Below are 22,033 nucleotides of genomic sequence, written 5' to 3' on the forward strand. Positions count from 1 at the left end.
AATATTGTTGCCCATTTTGATTTTCTGCTATAGAACCTCTTCTGGATACTGTATATTCTTTAAAATCATAATTATGCTGATGCTGGAAATCTGAAAAGAAAATCTTGGAACACACAACAGGTTAGGTAGAATCTATGGAAAGAGAAACAGGGTTATCACGTCAGTTGCAGATTCTCTGTTAGAAATGGGAAAATGAGAAAAAACATTTCCAATCACCTGGACCTTATTTCTGGCCTTGAGCTGTCTCTAGATCTATTTATTGCTACTTGCTCACATAACTCTCGATTTTGCATTCCCCTCATCCACTTTAATTTGCTTCCTTCTGAACCTGTTTTTTTTTACTTTTGCCCAACATCCATAAGCAGGAAAATCTGAAAGACTGATTGTTTCAGCATGCACTTGCCCCAGCAAACATTTTTTTCCACTACCTTGACTCCATCCTTTCTTCCCAGGTTCAGACATTTCCTATTTACAATTGTGACGTGTCTAATGGCCTTCAATTTCCTCATCTATACCATGTATACCTACTCCATTACTCCCCAACAAGGTCAGTCCACTTTTTTCTTGAACAGAGTTCCAATTCCCCGCCGTCACTCATTCACCTGACTAAATTCATTCTCAGATTGAACTTCTAAACTCCACTTAATTTTACCTGATTAAGATGAAGCTCATGAAAATTCACAAGGTCTAAAGTCTTCGTGTGATAATTAGAACACTATTCAGTCTCCCCAAGCTTAACTATTTCTTCCAATACTTACTGTAATCATACAAAATTCAAAAGTTTCAATACTTTTGCTGCCATTTCCATCTGATGAATGCACAGCTATTCTCTACTCTTTATGGATTTCCATCTCGGGAGTTGGTCTAGCAGCAAAATTCTTTTACAAGCTTACAGCTATCTCAACTAGAATTCCTCTCACACTGCCTCTTTTAAAGACTCCTTTCCATTTTCCCAGTTCCTCCACCTCAATGGTATTTACTACAATATCGAGACTTTTCACGAAGAAGATGAGTTCCTTTCCCTGAAGCACACTTTCCTTTACTGAGTAGAGAACGTGCCTCCATCCCTCTATTTCCGAACTGAACAAGGACAGAGTTCGGCTGTTCTCACCTTCCATCCCACCAGACTCCACGTTCAGCAGATCATTCTTCACAATTCCTGACAGCTCCAATATGATTCCCTCACAACTTCCCTACCTCGCCTGGCACTGGAGAGATATAATGAAGCTCAACATAAGCTTGAGGAGCAATATTTCATCTGCCCTCTTTGCAAAACTTAGCCTTCCAGACTTAATTATAAATTATCTGACTTCAGGTAATACACTTTCTTTGTCTGTTTCAAAGACAAAGAATCAAGACTAACTAGTGTTGCACGTCATCCATTGGTAAAGTTTATCTCAACCATTACCACACATGTATTACAACAATGCATGCTGCAATTTCTATGTTCCTTGTTGTATTTTCATTCTCTTTAAAAGGTCTCATTTCATAACTTTTGTAACCATTCTAACCGCCCCCAATACCACATCCAAGACCAAGGTAACATATCTGAATGGCTGGTGTCCTGTCGCACTCATCTCAATAAAGTCCGACTGGTGGTGCAGAGGCATCAGCACCGGACCTTGGAGTGAAGGCTCCCGAGTTCGAATCCAGCCAGCTCCAAAAACCTGGAGAGGGTTGGGATCTACCAGGTTTCGGATGGCCAAGACACACTGTATGATGAGCAATCACCAAAAAGATTGGTGCAAAAAGCTTGTCATGACCTCAACAAAACCACCACACACGCACCCACGACTGTGTCACTATCCACAGCTCAAATCTGCTAATTAGATTTTCTGATGATACTTATCTCAAATAATGAGGCAGCCTACAGAGAAGAAGTCATCACCCTGACACAGTGTTGTCAAGAAAACAACCTCTCCCTCAATGTTGCAAAAACAAAGGAGCTGGTTGTGGACTCCAGTAGGAATGGAGACAGGCTAACTCCTACAGACATCAATGGATCTGGGATTGAGAGAGTGAACAGTTCCTCAGCATACTCATCACCATGAATCTCATAGTCTGTACATACCGGTTATGTGGTTAAAAAAAAGCACAACAGCGCCTCTTTCATCTCAGACAGTTGAAGTTTGGTACAAGTCTCCAAATACTATGGACTTTTTACAGGGACACAACTGAGAGCATCCTGACTGGCTGCATCACTGCCTGGTATGGGAACTGTACTTCCCTCAATCGCAGCACTCTGCAAAGAGGGGTGTGGACAGCCCAGCGCATCTGTAGATGTGAACTTACCACTATTCAGGACATTTACAGAGACAGGTGCATAAAAAATACCTGAAGGATTACTGGGGATCAGAGTCACCCCAACCACAAACTACTTCAGCTGCTACCATCTGGGAAACGGTACCGCAGCATAAAAGCCAGAACCGACAGACTCCAGCTTCTTCCACCAGGCCATCAGACTGATTAATTCACACTGATACAATTGTATTTCTATGCTATATTGACTGTCCTGCTGTACATACTATTTATTACAAACTACTATAAATCACACATTGCACATTTAGACGGAGGCGTATCATGAAAATTTTTACTCCTCAGGTATGTGAAGGATGTAAGAAATAAAATCAATTCCATTCCTTCCCCTATCCTCTCTGCAACTTAAAACTGTTTTATTTCTCCACCAGTCCGGATGAAGGGTCCTCAACCTGAAATGTTTACTCAGTTTCGCTTTTTGCTGTTCTTGCTGTGCGTTTCCAGCCTTTTCGGCATATATACCTGTTTCCTCTTCATTCAATATTCAACATAAACAATGGAAGCATGATAAAGTAATTTTATCTATGAGGAAAACACCTCACAAGACAAGTGAAAGGCAGAAAAGGCAGGTGTTTGGATCCTTGAGAGGTTAAATTTATCATGTTTTCTGAATTATTTCCAGATTTCTATTTCATGGGAGTAACTATCCTGTGTCAATGACCTTGTGCATAGTGAACTTTATCTGCACACATATCAGTGATCAAAATAATGCAGCTCTGGGGAATCAGGAACCAGGTGGATAAGAATCCTTGCCCAAGAGTCTTAAATGATGTTGCCTCTCAATCATAGTGCTGTTGAAAAGAAGGATATTTGAAAAAACAGGTAGCAAATTTCTCAATAGTATTAGTTACAGCACCTGGTATTTCATCAACATGATGACTGTCCCTTACAGAGTTTTCTCAGTTGGCTACGAACCAGCAAGTCCAAGGTGGAGTTACCCCGTTCTTTTTTTAAGCATTCGTCCATGTATTTGCCAGCACAGCAGAAATAAATACAGCAGATGCACAACTATGATAAGAGCAGAAAAACTGGGATACCCAACAGGGCAATGCCCTTTCACTGGAACAGGGAAGGTTAGAAATAGAAGCACAAGGTAAACTTTTTAAATATTTTCCATGACTGAACACTATCACTACTGATCCTCTGTTACAACACCACATTCCCACTCTCTCTTCATACTCCTTGTGTCTAGGAAACTCTAGCTCCATAAAAAATTCAGCCATTAGACTTCCTTAATTTTATGTGGTAAATATTGCACAGGTGCATCCCCCTCCCAGAAAAGAAACTTCTGTTCATTCCTAGCATAAAAAGATTCACCACAGAAACAAGCCCTTCAAGCCCACTGGGAATACGCCATCAACCATTCATTTTATACTGATCCTACATTAGTTCAATTTTTTTAATACTTCCCACATTTTCATCAGCCCTCCTTAAAATTTACAATTCACCAATACATCAGGGCCAATTAGCCCACAAGCATGCTTGCCTTTGGGATGAATCAGTCATAGAGAGAATATGCAACTCTTCAGATAGGTTCCCAAGATCAGGACTGAATAGTCAAAAGCACACAAAGCTCTCTGGCACTTTGATGCAGCAGCTCTACTAACTCCAATGCTGTGCCAAGTGCCAAATGTCTTTACCTGCTATGACCCTAGTTCTCCACCAGAAGAAATAATCCCCAACTTCAGTTCATCACGTTCTATAAGGATGTTGTATAATTCAATTAGATCCCCTCACATTCTTCAAAACACAAAAGAATGCAGATCCAATCAATCCAGTTTCACACCCAAATGACAGTCTTGTCATTCAGGAATCAGCCCAGTGAACTTTTGCTGGACTCCAACTGCAAGTATACAAAATGTTAAAATACAACGGTGTGGAGATAGAAACAATCTACAACAGTGTGGAAGACAGGACAAATTATATGGTCAAAGGGATGCTTTACAAAGCATTTAGAGGCAACCATTGGGACAAGAAAATAAACAAAAATCAAGACTGCACAGGGACAAATGGGCAAGTAGAATCATTCTAAAATTGTTGACTTCAATGAAGGATGAGATGCTGTACATAGAGCCAGTAATAGAGCTCAGAAACAGGCCTTTGGTCCAAGTCATCCATGCCAGAGAGCTAGAACATTAGAACATTAGAATACTACAGCACAGTACAGGCCCTTCTGCATTCGATGTTATGCCGACTCATAGTTTCCTTTAAAAAAAGTACTAAACACACACTACCCCGTAACCCTCTATTTTTCTTCCATCCATGTGCCTGTCCAAGAGGTTCTTAAATACCCCTAATGTTTTAGCCTCCACCACCATCCCTGGCAAGTCATTTCAGGCACCCACAACCTTCTGTGTAGAAAACTTAACCCTGATGTCTCCCCTAAACTTCCCTCCCTTAACTTTGTACATATGCCCTCTAGTGTTTGCTATTTGTGCCTTGGGCAACAGGTACTGGCTATCCACCCTATCTAAATCTTGTAGACCTCTATCAAGTCCCCTCTCATCCTTCTACACTCCAAAGAGAAAAGTCCCAGCTCTGCTAACCTTGTCTCATAAGACTTGTTTTCCAATCCAGGCAACATCCTGGTAAATCTCTGCACCCTCTCCATAGCTTCTACATCCTTCCTATAATGAGGTGACCAGAACTGAACACAATACTCTAAGTGTGGTCTCACTGGAGAATCGTAGAGTTGTAACATGACCTCTCTACTCTTGAAATCAATCCCCCTATTAATGAAGTCTAGCATCCCATAGGCCTTCTTAACTATCCTATCAACCTGTGCAGCTTGAGGGATGTCTGGATTTGAACCCCAAGGTCCCTTTGTTCATCCACACTCCTAAGTAACCGACCATTAACCCTGTACTCAGCCTTCTGGTTTGTCCTTCTAAAATGCATCAACTCACACTTATCCAGATTGAACTCCATCTGCCACTTTTCTGCCCAACTCTGCATCCTGTCTATATCCTCTTGTAACATTCAACAACCTACTGCTCCAGCCCCAATTCCTCCAATCTTCTTGTCATCTGCAAACTTACTCATCCATTCTTCAACCTCTTCATCCAGGTCATTTATAAAAATCACAAAGAGCAGCACTCCATTAGTCACCGACTTCCAGGCAGAATACTTTCCTTCCACTACTACCCTCCGCTTTCTTCCTGTAAGCCAATTTTATATCCAAACAGCCAAAATTCCACTGATCCCATGCCTCATAACTTTCTGGATGAGTCTCTTGTGAGGGACCTTGTCAAATGCCTTCCTAAAATCCATGTAGACCACATCTACCACCCTACCCTCATCAATTTCTTTTGTTACCTCTTCAAAAAACTCCATTAGGCTTGTGAGGCACGACCTTCCCTTCACAAAGCCATGTTGACTATCCTTGAGTAGACTGTACCTCCCCAAATGCTCGTAGATCCTATCTTTAGGAACCCTTTCCAATAGTTTGCAGACCACTGACTTAAGACTGACTGGTATATAGTTCCCAGGATCCTCCTTATCACCTTTTTTTAAACAAGGGAACTACATTTGCCATTCTCCAATCCTCCTTCCTTCTTAAGTTTACTCCCACATCCTTTATCTCGGCTCACTTAATTCCAGCTGCCTATACACGACATATTTCAAAATTAACAACTACAAATTTCTCTTCCTAGTTATTAGCCTTTTGCTCTTAAAATAGTTTTAACACCTCTTAGCACTGGCAGAAAAAACAAAGGAGAATTCCATCTCATGTCTTTTTGTCCTATTGATTTCCTTCTAAGTTTACTCCTACATCCTTTATCTCCCTCACATAATTCCAGCTGCCTGTACATGACATGCGCCTCTTCATTTTCCTGAATGGAGTCTTAATATCCCTCATCAACCAGGCTCCACTTTTCTTTTAAAATGCTTACACTGGCCAGACATCCTTATACCTTCCCATAGCCCGTCCCAATTAATTTCTGCAAATTCTCATCCAACATCATCAACAATGAATTTTGATCCAATTCTGGACGTTAACTTTAACAAAGCGCTCTTCCACTGACAAACTGGCTACTTGCCCAGCATCATTTCCAAATGGTTGGCCAAGTGTTGCCCCCTCTAATTCTGCCATCTATACTATACTTAAGAAAATTTTCTTGGGGGCTCTTAAATTCTGCCTCATCCTTCAGCAATACAGTCATCACAAAAGAGAAATGCCATTGCTCTACATGTTTACTCTTCTAAGTCCCAATGACTGTCGGTGGACCTGCAGTACAATCACGTCAAGGTGATTACTGTATTCTATTTTCTACCCATATAGCCTTACCGAATTACCTCCCTGACACAGGAATATGTTCTCAAAGTACTACCATAATTTCCCGCTAATCAAAACGCACCTCTCTACTCTACTTCCTCCACCAAGTACCATCCTCCATTGAGTACAGGTTGACAGTGCCCTCAAATAACTGCTCCATTTCTCCAAATTCTGCCTTCAACCCTTCACCTCCATCACGAGAGACATGACAGACTTTTCCCTTGTTTTCAGCCTCCAGCTTTCATAATGATCTTGTTCTGCTATTCCAAGCACATTCAGCATAATGCCACCACTGAAGATATACTATCCTTTTCTTTCAGCATTTTGAAGGAACTATTCCCCCTTTGATTTGCTGGTTCACTCCAAGCTCACGGTCGGATTTTATACTCCTCCCAAAGGCCGCAAGATGCAATCAGGCAATTATTTGTATTTCTCTCAATTTAGTGTTCTCCTACTCACTGTTCATAATCTCATCTCATCTACACTGGGTAGACCAAATGCAATTTATATGAACTGTGTGCATTCAATCATTTCTCGTCTCAATTATGATTCAAGCTGCTATTTACCTATAGTTTGAATTTATCATTTATTATCGTACTTTAATTTTGGCACAATTTAGAAGCAGAGGTCAAAAAATTTCAAGGGAGCTGATCCTTGTGCAGATGTTATTTTCTGATTTGACACATTGCAACTTTCCAAACACAACACCAACATTAACACACACAAAATACTGAAGGAACTCAGCAGGCCAGACATCATCTATGGATCTTAGCTTCTGGCTAAGATCATTCATCAGGGCCAAGATTAATAATTCAATCGGATCCTGCTATGCCCCTGGATAGCCATGAATACTGTTTCAATTTCAGCCCCATTATCGCCTTTGCACAATCTTGCACTTTGAACCCTTATGAGAGTTAATTTCTCCTTTTGTCCCCTACCAGAAACTTTGTCTGTTTCACTCATCCTCCCCACTTCTCCCAATCTTAACTTACTTGTTACAAAGACCATTCAGCCCATCGAGTCTATGCCTGCTTCCATCTGAAGGATGCATTCAATCCCTTTCATCTTATTTCACTATAACCAATTCTTTCTCACATAGCTATCACTCCCTTTTGATTCGTTTGCCAGCTACCTATACAAATGTAACTATCAATACATCATAGGGAAGTAAAAGGAAATTGGAGAATCCCAACAAAACCACTGCAGTCACAAGAACAATGTACACAAATATTACACCCATGGTCAGGATCTAATATGGATCACTGGATTTTAATGTTTACATTTATCATGGTCATTTTAATTTTTGATTCAACTTCACTGACTTTAACTGTTTCCCTTTCAGCACATCACCTGTAAATACAGAGTATCATCAAGATATTTTGAAGATTTATAATTAGCCAGATCAGGAGCAGGAATTAGTAAGACAGATCAAATGCATCATTCTGCTACTATTTCAGTTAAATATCAACTAAACCTAAAGCAATTGCAGTATCGTACCCTTAATCATTAGGCAATTAAAAACGTGTTCTTTTCAAATCATGTTAATCAGAAGAAAACCATGGTTTCTAATGCAGGTCACTCAAACTGTAAAAAAAAATTGTCATTATTGCTGCAATGTTGTTTTCAGGAAATTGCTACTTAACTAGTGTTGTCACATTGTTACAAATATCAATTCACTGAATCAGGAAACAGCTTGGCTGTCACTTCTCTGCAGATTTCCTAGGAAAGTTCTGATTACAATGAGAACACTATAAAAACAATTAACCAGAATAAACAGCAGGATCATATAGAAAGAAACATAATTAAATTATCCAAAAAGCTGTGTGCATCAGCAATGTACTATTTTGAATGTTGAGCTTCCTCTGCTACTTTCAATGTATCTCAATTTTCAGCTGTATAAATATTTGCAGAAAAAAAATGCCATTGTTCATTACAAATTCAAAATGTATAACAGGCTCTTTTTTAAAATAATAAAACCCTTACAAACATTTTCACAAGAACAGATGGTGGCAATGTGTCAAAGCTTATACTGAATTGAAAATTCAAATGATTACGAATTTTAGCATTGGTTATAAATTTTAAAATAAAACTTTACTCATTGGTAAAGTTCAGTAAATTCTCCAGTACTCAGTGAACCCATGCTATAATATGTAATAAAATTATTCATTATTCTGAGAATTGCATTTTGCCATTGCTTCTAAGTTCATGACAGTCAACAAATGAGTTTAATCCATCAGACCTTGGAACTGGAGGTGCCAGACTAGCAGATTTTTGGGACTGTGGATGTTATTCCAATTAATACTCTGATGCACTTCCCAAGTAGAGTTGGATAACACAGAGCTGATTGATTGACCCACCCATGACAACTGTTTCTGTCCCTATACACTAATTCCATTTGACCTTATTAGCTTCATATCGTTCTTTGCTCTGCCTGTCTAAATGTCATTTAAGCTTAGTGATGGTGTCCAATTCCATCATGTACCTTGGCAGTGAGTTCCAAATATCAACTACTGTGTTAAGAAAAAAATGCCTCCTTGCACATTAAACACATACATATACTCTCTTCTTTCATACCCTTAATTCACTTTCTTCCTCCAAATAAAATCACTTTTCCAGCAAATCTGTTAAGTTTCAAGGGAATGCAGGAAACAGAACCTGGTGACTTTCATTCAAGAATGCAAAGGAGGTCCCAGCAGATTTGAGGGAAGTGCAAGAACCCCAAGCTCAGCTACATGGGAATTGCGATCCTTGCTACATAGAATGGAGTACACACATTATAAGCCAAATACCAAAACACCAGGATTTCTAAATATTCAGGGAGCTGATTACTGCAGTTTTACTGTAATGCACTATTAGAAACAAACTCGATCCTGTGTTCGTAAACCTTAAAATGTTACATAAAAATAGTGTAGTATTAGGAAGCCCAAATAGTATTAAATAGAAATAAATAATACCACAATAGTTCTTCTTGCTCAAAGAGAACTTGTAGAAGAAAACTGCACCCAATGGCAATGAACAATGAGAAATATTACAAAATAAATCACCAAATGAAACTATTCACTAAAAGTCTGAGAACAGGTTTTTCCTGAATAACAACAGTTATAATGCAAAAGGCATACATAAAGCTTCAGAGATTGATGGCTTTTTTAAAAAAAAAGAAAGGCGACCATCAAAAAATTGGGGTGTTTACCCAAATACTTTTGCTGACAAAAAAGGCTGAAGAGATGGGTAGATAGGACAATATTAAACGCATTACAACAAATATGAACAACTGAAATAATAATTTCACTCAGCCCTTCTGTGGAGCGGACCAAATGTTAAACTTCATTTTCACTATCAATTGCAGTACTGCCTTAGTGCTATAGTTATGAAACCAATGCAACTGGTTATTGAGTTATATCTTGCTTAATTTTTGCTAAAAGATTATGATTGGAACTACTGGCATTCAGAAAGTAAAACTCACAATTCCAGAGTACCTCACAGCAACAAATAAAATACTCAACTCCAGGACATACTGGTAAATTCAGTTTATGCTGACAGAGCAGGTCCCAGTGGTGTTGGGACTCCCCACACGTTTAGATCTTCCATCAGGTCTTAGCAAGGGCAGAATCTAAAATCTTGACAGGGATGAAAGGGCAAAGATTTAGCAGACAAACAGGAAAACAAGTTCTGATTTCCCTTCTCTTTTCCTTTCTTCTTGGTCCACTGTTGTCTCCAATTCTTCATCTTCAGCCGTTTACCCTTTCCACTTACTCCTCCCAGCATTTTACTTCAGTCCCTCTCCGCCACCATATTATTCTGACTTTTACCCTGTTCCTGTCCAGTCCTGATGAAGGATCTCTTCCCAAAGCATTGACTGTTTATTCCCCTGTATAGGTGCTGCCTGATTTGCTAAATTCCTCCAGCATTTTGTGAGTGTTACTTACAAATTATTTTGCACTGGCTTGATTTTTAAATTATCTAATAGAGTGCTTGGTTTCAATTGGGCAGCAAGGCAATGGCTAGAGGGAAGAAGAGAAGATTAAAGAGAACAGAATGAGGTGAAAAACAAAAGTTGACAAAATGTGAAGAAGGAAAATAACAGGACAGTTCAGCAAGAGGGGAATATGATTGGTTATGTTTCTTACAGAACAATTCAAGTCCTGAAAATCTCCATTAACAAAAATCTCCTTTAATGTTTTCAGTCTTTAATTTTGCTGTCACAAAGGCAATTTTTGAAGAGACATTGAAAGGTCAAATTATAAGTTATAATAGTCCAAAATGTGAAGTAAGGGACAAGTTTTGTAAATAGACAGCACCACATCATTCAATTTAGTACTTTACAAGTTGACAAAATTGTATGATAATCAACCACATATTAAAGTTTTGTTTTACTTTCATATTTTAGTCCATTAAATATAAAGCAAACCTTATAAAAAGTTATTACAGACCACTACAAAAGCGGGAAAAAAAATTAAACTTCTCTGGGTGAAAAAGAATGATAAATGATAAATTGTCATCATTTTATTTAAGGGTGAAGCATGTCATAAAGCTGTTCTGCCATATAAAACCAATTACATAAAACAAAACAGTCTAATTATTGTTCTTTTGCCAGCTATTTCTTTCCTTTATTTTAAATAAGACTGCTTTATTTGCTACAGTCTCAGTATACAGATTTTAGAATGTGAGAACAGAGAAATCTGAGGACGTGAGTTCAACATCGCAATAAATTCCATGAATTACTCACTGGTGCAATGCAAATGTTCCAGTGCCAGTAGTTCACAGGAGCAGAAAGCTGAACTTCAGTATCTACCCAAGTCCTAAATACATGCAAATCTGAACAGTTAACCATTTTGAAACACCTGTGGTGGTTATCCCAGAAAAGAGTTGTAAATTACCTGTCTAAGCAAATTCTCCAAATTGCAATACTTTCCTCAAAATTTGTTTTGAGAAATTCCAAAATATGAAACATTCTAATAATGAAAGTCAGATGTAATCACAAATAATAGAAGTCACAGTTCACCTGTATCGCCTATCCCTACTTCTCTATTTTTTCCTAACCTTAATTTGCTTTGATCCATCAATGGCAGCTATGTATGCTGCAAGTCTCACTTTTCTCTCCATACACATCACCAACTTCCCTTGATTTGTTAATCAAATCCTTAAAATTTCTTCTTCATCAGATTTTGGTCACCAGTCCCAATATTTCTTTCTGTAGTGTTAAATTTGTGTGACAACATTCCTGCAATTTTTCAAGTATCTTGGCTAGCAAGGCAGCATTGTCTCCCAGGTCCAAATAAATAATCAAAAACTTCATCACCTGATATTACTCTGTATCCAAAAGAACTCTGAATTGTTTATTACAAGATTTCACTATCAACTGAAAAAGCTGTTATTAAACATCTATATTTTTTCAACCATACTTAAAATTAAATATTAAAAATAAAAATGGCATTTATGCTCTTATGCATTACAAATCAAGCAAGCAATAATGCTAAATAATTTTTTTTCAAATATTTTATAGTCATTTAGAAAGACTTAACAAAATGGTTTTCATATAGAGGCATGTTGTTTAAACTTATTTGAAAGCTAATGCTGATGACAAACCTGCACAAAATATGCCTGGTACCTCACTGCGCAATATAACAGCTCGAACATTATTATCGCATTTCACTTCTTCTATTGCTGCTGCCATCTAAATAAGAGAAAACACATTAACATATAAAATCAAAGATTCCGAGGGACAATGTTAAACCAATATAGTTGTATGCCCATGTTCAGCTCAATTAAGCAAACATTATCCCCGAGTCAATGGTACTTCAGTGATTTCTGAATATGTGCACCTTTGATCTTTCATCTACTAGTTCCTTCTCTTCCTCTCCCCACAATGAAAATTATCATTTCTCCCACCAAACTGCAGCATTGAATGTTTATCTGTATAATAAACATGCGATTTACATGCTATACTGAACAAATATTTATGCCATATATTTTTGCAGCCTTCTCAGAATTAAGTCCACCCATTTAACAGCATGTGCAAACTTTGAAATTGTATATCTCTTTCCAAGTGTAAGTTACTCATATAAGTGGCAAAATAAACAACTCAAAAAAAAATTTCTCAATTTCCATCAATCTCAGAGAAAACACTTAATTGTAACATTCTTCATTTTGTTCAATTGGCAACATTACCTTGTTCTTCAGCTTGTTACATGGCCTGACTAATCATATTAAGGGTCCAGTCATGAATTATTAATCCACTACTTCAAAGCCTTTTGACAGTCTAATAATCTGCAATTACTAGACTTCCTTACTTCTTCAAAGAACTGGATAAAGTTCATGCAGCATGTCTAGTTTCAAACCAAATTTAAGTATTCTTTGTATTTCAGATTTGGGGATTTCCTTTTTTCCTTTCTTCTCAGAAATTAATTCTCAGAAATTAATTTGTAACTATCTAGATTTGTCCCATCGCCTTTCTAAATTGAGAGCCACCATTATCTGTTTAGTAGTCTTTTGGGGGCGGGGGGGGGGGGGGAAGAGACTAGAAAACAGCAAATACCATTTTCGAATGATGCCAGATAATAAATAACTAATAGATAAATGACCAACGGACTTTTCCTAGTTGTTCCTTGCCCTTCCAAATATATACAAATGCAAGTGCATGCTTGTGCTTACCATGTCCACAAGTTTTCTGCTGAATGCATTTTTGGACTGTGGTCTATTTATTCCAAGTACAACAATTCCTGTTAAAATACAAAAAATGAAAATAATCTACCCCTTTTATAATTTTTGTAAATTCATAAACTAAAGTTAAATATTAAACTAAATCCCTAATGCCAGTTAAGAGGAATAAAGATTAAATAGGGAGATTAAAGGGGAGTTTGTGAAATCAGAAAACATTACATTAACAAAATAAGAATGAAGTTAATTTGTAATTGAGGACAGTTATGCAGAGATATTGAATTTTAAAAAAGGCAGAAGGACTACATTGTTTGCATAAATCAAAGTAAACTAGTCTCCAGAATATGGAATCATAAAATCATGAGGAGATCCATAAGAAACAGGCCCTTTGGTTCTCAACATTCACAAGTACCCAAATACATTAATCTTACAAGAATTCCAGTTTTATTCTCATCGCATCCCCCTAGATTCTACCCTTGACTGACACTCTCAGTCAAACTACAGTGCCCAATTAACCTACCAACCTGCACATCTTTGGAAGATGGGAGGAAACCAGAGTACTCAGAGCAAACCCACACTTTCCAGGGAGAATCTGCAAACTCCACACAGACAGCACCCAAGGTCAGGACTGAACCTGGGTGAGGCAGTGGCTCTACCAGCTGCACTTCTGTTCTGTGCAATTGAGACACATACCAATGTATGGAGCTAGGTAATGTCGTAAGATCTAATTAGTATCTTTCAACCCTCCTTCTATAATGGAATAATGTGGAAGACTATGAAAGTTATGTTGTTATTCTATAATGTACCTTGGGCCAATGAGCTCAAACTCAGTAACAAGAAATATCTGAAATCCTATGAATGGAAGAGAAGATTTACTTCAGTTTTGAGTTCTTGATCTCTTCTCACACATGCAGCCTAACCTGCTGAACATTTCCAGCATTTTCTGTTTCTATTTTAGATTTTGCAGCATTTCATACATTTCCCTAGCTATGGACTATTTCCATCCCTTACATCTGACAAATTCAACTAGTGTACAGCCACCCACCCATCCCTATAAAATTCAGCTGATCCAAAATTTAACTGGCCATATCTATGTCACATTCAGTCTTCAGCTCTGTGCTCAATATTCTAAATCAGGTTCTCAATCTTAAAATACTCTTTTTTTTCCCCTAACCTTGCCAAATCCCTCATCCATAACATATTCATTCCCAGCCAATCAGAGATTGGGAACAAGAGAAATGACTCACACCGGTTGGCGAGTGTGCGGTCAAAAGCAGTGCTTTGCAGGAGTTTTTGTATTTGAACAGCAGCCAATCAGAGATAAGGATTCATTAGCAAGGCCAAACAAAAATAAGGCAAGGGCAAATGGAGCAGCTTTTGTTGGAGTAGTCAGTGTTAGAATGGAGATTTGAGGCGTTAGCTCATCAAGGTTTGAGTGAGAGAAGGTGAAAAGCTGCAGGTAGATTTTTTTCAGTTTATTGTTTCATTCTTTATAATTGCACAGTTAAACTCATTATTGCGTATTTAGAGCAGTGGGGATGCCAGGCAGGATAAATGCTCCTCTTACAGGATGTGAAGTCCCTGATGACTTCACCTGCAAGAAGTGCATACCGCTACAGCTTCTAACGGACTGTGTTAATGAATTGAAGCTGGAACTAGATGAACTCTGGATCATTTGGGAGGCTGAGGGGGTGATGGACAGGACATATAGAGAGATAATAACACCCAAGATGCAGGACATAGGAAACTGGGTGACAGTCAGGGGGGTGAAAAGGGTTAAACAGCCAGTGCAGAGTACCCCTGTGACTATCCCCTTAATACCACTTTGGATAATGTTGGCGGCAATTACCTAGTAGAGGTCACTATGTCAGGTCACTAAGTCACTGTGGTCAGGTCTCCAGCACTGAGTCTAGCTCTGTGGGTCAGAAGGGGGGGAGAAGACATGACCTGTCGAGCAGTCATGATAGTGAATTTGTTAGTTAGGAGAACAGAAAGGAGGTTCTGTGGACAAAAACAAAACTCCCAGATGCCTCCTAGTGCCAGGGTCTAGGACATTCTTAGTTGGGAGGGTGAGCATTCAGAAGTCACAGTCTATATAGTACCGATGTTATAGATAGGAAAAGGGACAAAGTTCTACAAAGTGACTTCAGGGAGTTAGGAAGTAAGTTAAAAGACAGGACTCCACGCTTGTGATCTCAGGATTGCTACCTGTGTCACGTGCTAGTGAGGCCAGAAACAGCAAGATCATACAGTTTAACACATGGCTAAGGAACTGGTATAGGAGAGAAGGCTGCAGATCTTTGGATCATTGGGCTCTCTTCTAGGGAAGGTGGGACCTGTACAGAAAAGGCAGTTTGCCCCTGAACTAGAGGGGGACTAATATCCTAGTGGGGGGAGGTGTCAAGTTTAAACTCGAGTTGCAGAAGGATGGGAACCAGATTGCCAGAACAGACAGTGGAGTGACTGGTGATGGTAGAAACAGATGTTATTAAGACCTCAGACAAATTCAGGAACCAAAAGATTGAGCGTGGTGTGACTATGGTCTCAGTTGCATATACTTCAATGCAGCAAGTATTGTAGGAAAAGCAGATGAGCTCAGGGCATGGATCAGTACACTGAATTATGATATCACAGCCATTAGCGAGACTTCATTGCTGGAGAGGCAGGACTGGCAGTTCCATAGACATAGAGTCTACAGAAGTGAAGCAAAGCAGCAGTGAGGTCATAAGCCCAGTACAGATTACAGCAGTGAAGGTGTTTGCTGAGGCAAATGAGGGTGGACAAATCCCCAGGGCCTGACAAGGTGTTCCCTCAGTCCCTGTGGGAGACAAGTGCATTGATTGTTGTGGCCCTAGCAGAGATAGCTAAATCATCCTTAGCAACAAGTGAGGTACCAGGGGATTGGAGGATAGCTAATATTGTCCTGTTGTTTAAGAAAGGCTCCAAGAATAAACCAGGAAATTATAGACCAGTGTGCCTGACATCAGTAGTGGGAAAGATTCTGGCAGCTATTCTAGGGGACCAGATATATGAGTATTTGGATATACAGGATTGATTAGGGATAGTTAGCATGGTTTTTTTGCATAGTAGATCATGTCCAACCAACCTTAAGAGTTTTTTTTTAAGAAGTTACCAGGAAGTTGATAAAGGCAAGGCAGTGGATGTTGTCTACATGGACTTTGCTAAGGTCCCACATGGCTTCAAAGGTTTCAAAGGTAACATTTAATGTCAGAGAAATGTATATAATATATATTTTACAGGATGCACCACAAGCCTCAGCCAGGGGCGGTACACTTGGTGGCATAACCAAGTTCTCAGACAGCTGGCATCAATCTTGGAACAGAGGCGGATCACCACAAACATCGCCAAGAAATGTTCACATTAAACAGTCTGTACCAGCAGCCAACCTCCAGAGCACCATATAACATCAAAAGAGGTAAGCATTCTGCAGGTTGCTCGGGATTGGAAAATGTACATGGACTTGGAAGAAAAGCTTGTGTTTCCCCCAGACATTACAGCTACAACACTCCGGCAGTACCATGGGAAGATGGTGTTGAAGAAGCTTATGAGAGGAAAAAGACCAAGTACTCTGAACTGGCAACTGCAGCAGCCCAGAATGGCTAGAAAACCAAGATTTTCCCTGTAGAAGTGGGATGCAGGGGATTCATGGCTACATCTACGACCAGTCTATTGAAGAAGATGGGGGTGAGGGGTTATTCACTCCAAAAGCAATCAAGTCCTTGTCAAATGCAACAGAAGAACGCAGTAAATGGATTTGGATTAAAAGGAAAGACAGCAGCTGGGCTGCAAGATGAAGACAGGAGGGTATGGAACTGAGGAGGGTGTATCTGGGATGCCAGATAGCACCGTTGAGCCCTCTGGAGACGTCATGGGCTTATCAACAAAATGTCAAATAAGGAGGGTGCCCACCTAATGACCTCGATGAGGTACCTACCCTCCTTGTCACCACTCCAAGCCCACTGCCAACATTGAGAGTGCTGACTTATCATAGGGATTGAAACATCAAGTCCTATATCATAATATGATTAAATTCAGTTTCAAATTTGAAAAGGAGAAGCTGGTATAAGGTGCATCGATATTTCAGTTGAACAAAGGAAATATCAGTGGTATGAGAGAGGAACTGGCCCAAGTTGACTGGAAAAGTAAGCTAGATGGAGGGACGGTAGAGCCGAATTGGATGAAATTCCTACAACAAATAAGTGCAGGAAAAATATATTCCAAGAAAAAAAAGAAAATCATGAATGGAAAAACGGCACAAATGTGGCTAATGAGAGAGGTTAAGGTTAAAATAAAAGCAAAAGAGACGGCGTACAAGGAAGCAAAACTCAGAGGGGAAACTGAGGACTGGATGACTTTTAGAAACTTACAGAAGTAAACTAAGAAAGTCATTAGGAAAGAAAAGATGAATTGTGAAAGGAAGTTGGCAATTAACACAAAAAAGGACACTAAGAGTTTTTTAAAAATATATTAAAAGTATAAGAGTTACACGAGTAGATATAGGACCAATTGAAAATGATGCTGGGGAAATTATAGTGCATAACAAAGAGATGGCAGAGGAACTAAATGAGTATTTTGCATCAGTCTTCACAGTGAAAGACATTAGCAACATATCTGATAGTCAGAGGTCTCAGGGAATTGAATTAGGTACAGTCAAGATTACTAGACAGAAAGTGCTTGGAAAGCTAAATGGACTAAGGATAGATTAGTCTCCTGGACCAGGTGAGGCACACCCACGGGTTCTGAAGGAGGTGGCTTTGGAGACTGTGGAGGCATTGGAAATGATTTTCCAGGAATCAATAGACTCTGGCATGGATCTGGAGGACTGGAAGGTCACAAATGTAGTTCCTCTGTTTAAGAAAGGAGGGAGGCAGCAAAAAGAAACTTACAGACCTATTAGTCTGACATCGATAGTTGGAAAGTTATTGGAGTCGATCCCCAAGGATGAGCTTATGAAATACCTTGAGGTGCATGACAAGATAGGCCCAAGCCAGCATGGTTTCATGAAGTGAAGATCCTGCCTCACCAACCTATTGGAATTTAAACTAATTTGGCAGGCGGATGGGAACCGGAATGATGGAGCGGAGGAGAGAGAAAACAGAAATAGATCTAAGATAGTGAGCAGTAAGGATGTCAGGAAGGACAGGCAGCTGATGGAGCAAATCTGCAGCCATTGGGATGAGTTGCAGTGCAATAAAGTTGCAAAACAAAAAGTTACAGTGCAAAAAGTACCAAATACTGGAAAGTGTTGTACTTAAATGCACGCAGCATAAGGAATAAGGATGATCTTGTCGTACAGTTACAGATTGGCAGGTATGATATCGTGGTCATCACTGAGACGTGGCTAAAGGATGCATGTCTCTGGGAGCTGAACATCCAAGGATACACAGTGTATCGGAAGGATAGGCATGTAGGTAGAGGGGGTGGCGTGGCTTTAATGGTTAAAAATGATATTAAATCATTAGAAAGAGTTGACATAGGATTGGAAGGTACAGAATCTTTATGGGCTGAGCTAAGAAATCGCAGGGGTAAAAGGACACTGATGGCAGTTATCTACAAGCCTCCAAATAGCTGCAGTGATGTGGACTACAAATTACAACAGGGAATAGAAAAGGCTTGCCAGAAGGGCAGTGTTATGATAATTGTGGGGGATTTTAACATGCGAGTGGATTGGGAAAATCAGATCGGCACTGGATCTCAAGAGAGAGAATTTGTAGAATGTCTACGAGACGGCTTTTTAGAACAGCTTGTTGTTGAGCCCACTAGGGGATCAGCTGTATTGGATTGGGTATTGTGTAATGAACCAGAGGTGATTAGAGAGATGGAAGTGAAGGAACCCTTAGGAGGCAGTGATCATAACATGATTGAGTTCATTGTGAAATTTGAGAAAGAGAAGCCAAAATCCGATGTGTCGGTATTTCAGTGGACTAAAGGAAATTACAGTGGTATGAGAGAGGAACTGACCAAAGTTGACTGGAAAGGGACACTAGTGGGAAGGACAGCAGAGCAGCAGTGGCAGGAGTTTATGCGAGAAGTGAGGAAGGTGCAAGACAGATATATTCCAAAAAAGAAATTTTCGAATGGAAAAAGGATGCCACTGTGGCTGACAAGAGAAGTCAAAGCCAAAGTAAAAGCAAAGCAGAGGGCATACAAGGAAGCAAAAATTAGTGGAAAGACAGAGGATTGGGAAGTTTTCAAAAGTTTACACAAGGAGACTGAGAAGGTCATTAAGAGGGAAAAGATGAACTATGAAAGGAAGCTAGCAAATAATATCAAAGAGGATACTAAAAGCTTTTTCAAGTATATAAAGAGTAAAAGACAGGTGAGAGTAGATATAGGATCGATAGAAAATGATGCCAGAGAAATTGTAATAGGAGATAAGGAGATGGCGGAGGAACTGAACAAGTATTTTGCATCAGTCTTCACTGAGGAAGAAATCAGCAATATACCGGACACTCAAGGGTGTCAGGGAAGAGAAATATGTGCAGTCACAATTACAACAGAGAAAGTACTCAGGAAGCTGAATAGTCCAAGGGTAGATAAATCTCCTGGACCAGATGGAATGCACCCTCATGTTCTGAAGGAAGTAGCTGTGGAGATTGCAGAAGCATTAGCAATGATCTTTCAAAAGTTGATCAATTCTGGCCTGGTTCCGGAGGACTGGAAGATTGCAAACGTCACTCTGTTATTTAAGGGGGCAAGGAAGCAAAAAGGAAATTATAGACATCTTAGCTTAACATCGGTGGTTGGGAAGTTGTTGGAGTCGATTGTCAAAGATGAGGTTATGGAGTACCTGGAGGCATATGACAAGATAGGCAGAACTCAGCATGTTTTCCTTAAAGGAAAATCCTGCCTGACAAACCTAGTGCAATTTTTTGAGGAAATTATAAGTAGGCTAGACAAGAGAGATGCAGTGGATGTTGTGTATTTGGATTTTCAGAAGGCCTTTGACAAGATGCTGCACATGAGGCTGCTAAACAAGAGCCCGTGGAATTACTGGGAAGTTACATACATGGATAGAGCGTTGGTTGATTGGCAGGAAACAGAGAGTGGGAATAAAGGGATCCCATTTTGGTTGCTTGCTGGTTACCAGTGGTGTTCCACAGGGGTCCGTGTTGGGGCCACTTCTTTTTACGTTGTATATCAACAATTTGGATTATGGAATAGATGGTTTTGTGGCTAAGTTTGCTGATGATGCAAAGATAGGTGGAGGGGCCGGTAGTACTGAGGAAACTGAGAGTCTGAAGAGAGACTTGGATAGATTGCGGGAATGGGCAAAGAAGTGGCAAATGAATTACGATGTCAGAAAGTGTATAGTCATGCATTTTGGTAGAAGAAATAAATGGGCAGACTATTATTTAAATGGGGAGAGAATTCAAAGTTCTGAGATGCAATGGGACTTGGGAGTCCTCGTGCAGAATGCCCTTAAGGTTAACCTCCAGGTTGAGTCGATGGTGAAGAAGGCGACTGCAATTTTGGCATTCATTTCTAGAGGAATAGAGTATAGGAGCAGGGATGTGATGTTGAGGCTCTGTCAGCCACTGGTAAGACCTCACTTGGAGTACTGTGTGCAACTTTGGGCTCCTTATTTAAGAAAGGATGTGCTGACATTGGACAGGGTTCAGAGGAGATTCACTAGAATGATTCCAGGAATGAGAGGGTTAACATATGAGGAACGTTTGACTGCTCTTGGACTGTACTCCTTGGAGTTTAAAAGAATGAGGGGGGAACTCATAGAAACATTTTGAATGTTGAAAGACATGGACACAGTGGATGTGGCAAAGTTGTTTCCCATGGTGGAGGAGACTAGTATGAGAGGGTATGACTTGAGGATTGAAGGGTGCCCATTCAGAACAGAGATGCAAAAAAATTTTTTTTAGCCAGAAGGTGGTGAATCTATGGAATTTGTTGCCACGGGCGGCAGTGGAGGCCAAGTCATTGGGTGTATTTAAGGCAGAGATTGATAGGTATCTGAGTAGTCAGGGCATCAAAGGTTATGGTGAGAAGGCGGGGGAATGGGACTAAAGGGTAGATTAGATCAGCTTATGATGAAATGGCAGAGCAGACTCGATGGGCTGAATGGCCGACTTCTGCTCCTTTGTCTTATGGTCTTATTGTCTTATGGAATTTTTTGAGGTAACCTCAAATAAGATTGACAAGGGAGAGGCTGTGGATGGTGTGTATTTGGATTTTCAAAAGCCTTTGATAAGATGAGAGCCCTTGGAATTACAGGAAAGATACTGGAATGGGTGGAGCATTGGCTGATAGGCAGAAAGCAAAGGGTGGGAATAAAGGGACCCTATTCTGGTTGGTTGCCAGTTACTAGTGGATTTCCGCAGGGGTCGGTGTTGGGACCGCTTCTTTCTACACTATATATCAATTATGGATTAAATGCTTTTGTGGCTAAGTTTGCAGATGACACTAAGATAGGTGGAGGAGCAGGAAGTGTTGAAGAACCGGAAAGGTTACAGAGACTTGGTCAGTTTAGAAGAGTGGGCAAAGAAATGGCAAATGAGATACAATGCTGAGAAATGTACAGTTGTACATTTTGGAAGAAGAAATAATCGGGCAGATTATTATTTAGGTGGGGAGAAAATTCAAAAGTCAGAAGTGCAAAGGAACTTGGGGGTCCCCATGCAGGATACCCTAAAGGTTAACCACCAGGTTGGATAGGCAGTAAGGAACGTGAATGCTATGTTGGCAATCATTTCATGAGGAACAGTGTATATGAGTAAGGAGGTGTTGATGAGGCTCTATGGAGCACTG

General features: G+C 39.8%; 1 protein-coding gene across 1 annotated transcript in view; it reads right to left on the reverse strand.

The window, feature by feature from the left end:
• Positions 1-22,033, reverse strand: part of auh (AU RNA binding protein/enoyl-CoA hydratase) — a 190,520-nt gene that overhangs the window by 156,222 nt on the left and 12,265 nt on the right. The window contains exons 2-3 of the mRNA XM_059969913.1: positions 13,244-13,311; positions 12,179-12,266 (exon numbers count right to left, since the gene is read on the reverse strand). Of these exons, the coding sequence (XP_059825896.1) occupies positions 12,179-12,266; positions 13,244-13,311 (156 nt within the window). The remainder of the gene's footprint in view (positions 1-12,178; positions 12,267-13,243; positions 13,312-22,033) is intronic.

Source organism: Hypanus sabinus, chromosome 5, assembly GCF_030144855.1.
Source record: "Hypanus sabinus isolate sHypSab1 chromosome 5, sHypSab1.hap1, whole genome shotgun sequence".
NCBI classification, from domain to species: Eukaryota; Metazoa; Chordata; class Chondrichthyes; order Myliobatiformes; family Dasyatidae; genus Hypanus; species Hypanus sabinus.